The 3,149-nt window shown below is 44.9% G+C and overlaps 1 protein-coding gene across 1 annotated transcript; it reads right to left on the bottom strand.

The window, feature by feature from the left end:
• Window positions 1-1,975: 1,975 nt before the first annotated feature.
• LOC126059181 (olfactory receptor 13A1-like) lies at window positions 1,976-2,902 on the bottom strand. The gene has a single exon (XM_049854718.1). It carries the CDS (start codon window positions 2,900-2,902, stop codon window positions 1,976-1,978), a length of 927 nt encoding a protein of 308 aa, XP_049710675.1.
• Between the last annotated feature and the right edge of the window lie 247 nt (window positions 2,903-3,149).

Raw genomic sequence — 3,149 nt, 5'->3', positions numbered from 1 at the left:
GAAGGTGACTGGGGCAGGAGGCCTTGACTTCCTAGGGGAACCAGAGGACTTCATTTCAAGAAGGAAAAAAAAAGGGAAAGACTTAATGACAATGTGCACTATGGTTTTGCCCTGGGAATAGTAGGACCCTGAGCTTTGAGCAGCGGCATGAGAAAACACCATGGTCAGCCTGGAAGGTAAGGCTAGAGTCAGTAGTGAGTCCTAGATTCCTAATGATAGAGGCCAAGAGCCAGGAAGATAGAGTATGAGAGGCAGGTCATGAAAGGAAGCCAAGGTCAGGTGTTCCCAGGGTCAAGAGGGCATGAATGTGAGAAAGAAATGTCTGGATCCACTACATTATAGCAGTTTGCTGTAGCAAGAACCTCTCTTAGGGTTCCACCTAGGGCCTATCAGGTACTTTACGGACCTAAACATTTCACTGAGCCTATTGATTGTCTTTGTAGTCTATGAAATGACAGCCAACGACTATATAAGTGGAGGTCATTCTGAGAGGATGGTGGTGGAAGCTAATTCAGTGGACCCTCCTCACAGCAGCCTCCTATGCCACAGGCAGGTGTGTGTGTGGTCAAGGTTGTTGGGGATGCTGAACAGGACTGAAGGGTTAGGATGGGTCTGCTATGGAATGTAAATAGCTACTTCCTTTCTGGAAAGAAAGTTGACAGTTTGTCAAGAGCCTTGAAATGAAACACCTACTCCTTCCCTGGACTTTATCTTACAGAAGTAATCTGTGATGTGATATTTCTTTGTACAAAGATGCTCTTTATAAGTTATTTATAATAGAAAAAGTCTATACAAACCAGCCAATGCCACATTATTGGCTTTTAAAGTCCACATCTGCCCAGTAGAATATTATGCAGCCATTAAAAATGCTACAGAATAAAGTCTATACTAGGGGAATAATTATTTTATAGAATGCAAAAAACACAGAATAAAATATAATGTATGTAATATGTTCTCAGATATGTAGGAGAAGAATGTAGAACTCTAGAGGAAAATATGCCTGTGTGTAACTGTCTCATGGTGTTGGAATTAGACATTATTTCTGTCTCCTTTCCTGTATTTGACAAAAAGACCCTGTTGGCTCCCCGTTAAGATCGAGTACGGGAAACAGATTTACCCTAGCTTTAAACAACAAAAAGTGGACGACATAAATGAAATACCATGGAGGAAGACTCATTAGAAACCTGTGATATGCATATGATACGGCTTTGCTTGCTGAGAGTAAAGAGGATGTGAAGCAGTTACTGATGAAGGTCAAAGACCACAGCAGTTTCACCCTTAGGCAGACACTGGTGATCCGACAGCCCAATTTTGTCCTCTGATATGTTAAAATGAAACAAGACTCCTCGGGAGATAGTTAATGCCTGTCTTATGGGAAAGAGAAAATCAAAATGGGTCTTTAACTCTCTAGTCTAAAACTGCATTATTTTTCTTTCAGACCACGTCAACAAGTAAATCCCTAGAAAAATACAGAACAAAAACTGGAAAGATTAAAAGCAATTGAACCTATGACACCAAGCTTTTGATAATAGCTTTAAAAATATTAGGGATGGTATAATAAGTTTTATCATCACTGTGATGATTTGACCATGTTTTGTTGTTTAAGGCATTTGAAGCATTTAAAAGAATATTTTGTGATTTAACCAACACTGGAATTTGACTAAATGAGTCTAAGAAACATTTCAACATCAAAGAAAATTTAGTATACAAAATGTATGTTTTAATTCATTAGTTGTATAGTCAGTGGTTAAAGGCTTAGTAGAACTTTATCAAGTTTATATGATTCATAAATCAGGCATTAAACACAGTCTTCACAAGTACAGTCCTCCGTGTCCAAGAGCCCTTTAGACAAGAGCCCCAATGTCTCAATGCCCCTGCTAGTGAGAGCAATGCACCAGAGCATGCCTGACAGTCCTCCGTGGGGGAAATGACGTGGTGCTCTAAAGGTCAGACCGAGCCTCTCCTCTTTTCACAGTCATTTAGGGGAACAAGGGAAGAGTTTCTTAAGGGCTGCTTTAAACTCCTTGTTTCTCAGGGTGTAGATAAGGGGGTTCAACGTGGGTGTCACAGTGGTGTATAGGACAGCAACAGCCTTGTCCAGGAGCCCAGTGGAGCCAAGGGCTGGCAAGACATAGGTGTAGAGCACAGTGGAGTAGTACAAGGTGACCACAACGAGGTGGGAGGAGCAGGTAGAGAAGGCACGGCGCTTGCCCTTGGCTGAGCGGATGCTCAGGATGCTGGCAATGATGCAACTGTAGGACACCATGGTCAACGTGAAGTTCAGGCCTGACAGGAACATGTCTGCAGTGATGGTCATGACATCATTAAGGAAGGTCGGGCTACAGGACAGGAGCAGCACAGGTGGGATCTCGCAGAAGAAGTGTGCAATGACGTTGGGGCCACAGAATTTCAGCCGCAGGACCAGGCCGGTCAGCAGGGAGGCGTTGAACACACCAGTGACCCACACGAAGGCTGCCAGGACCACACAGGCCCTGCCACTCATGAGTGCGCCATAGTGCAGCGGCCGACAGATGGCCAGGTAACGGTCATAGGCCATGGCAGTGAAGAGTAGCAGCTCAGAGCTCAGTGACCAGGTGAAGAAGAACATCTGGCTGAGGCAGCCTCTGAAGGAGATGGTGCTGTCTGCAATCAGGCTCTGCAGTACCTTGGGCAGGATGGACGAGGTGCAGACCATGTCCAGCACAGCCAGGTTGACTAAGAAGAAGTACATGGGAATGTGCAGACTGGAGCTGCAGCAAATGGCTGCAATGATCAGGCTATTTCCCCCCAAGGCCACTGTGAACAGGGTGAAGAAGAGGCAGAAGAGGGCCACCTCAAGCCAGGGGTCCTGGGTGAAGCTCTGTAGGACAAACATAGTCACTGTCTGGTTCCCCACAGCCATGGGCAGTAGCTGGGCTGCATCTGCCAGGACCCCTCAGGGAGTGCAGGTTCCTAATCAGGAGTCCAAGAGACTTGATTTTTAACTGGAAAATGAAAAAAAATAAACAACTCCATTTAGTGAGATACCCTTTGTGGAAGGGAAAGCAGGAATTTTAAAGTTTCCATTCACATTCCTGGCTCACTAATTAAGGGAAAAACCAAGCAAAGGGCAGACGGATGCCTAGCAGAGGCCAGATGTACAATGATGA

The sequence above is a fragment of the Elephas maximus genome, chromosome 16 (genome assembly GCF_024166365.1).
Source record: "Elephas maximus indicus isolate mEleMax1 chromosome 16, mEleMax1 primary haplotype, whole genome shotgun sequence".
NCBI classification, from domain to species: Eukaryota; Metazoa; Chordata; class Mammalia; order Proboscidea; family Elephantidae; genus Elephas; species Elephas maximus.
Note: the sequence above shows the minus strand (reverse complement) of the source record. Positions and strands in the feature narration are given on the sequence as shown.

Excerpts from the sequence above, each read along its gene's own strand:
- LOC126059181 (XM_049854718.1), bottom strand. The coding sequence starts at position 2,902 with ATGGCTGTGGGGAACCAGACAGTGACTATGTTTGTCCTACAGAGCTTC.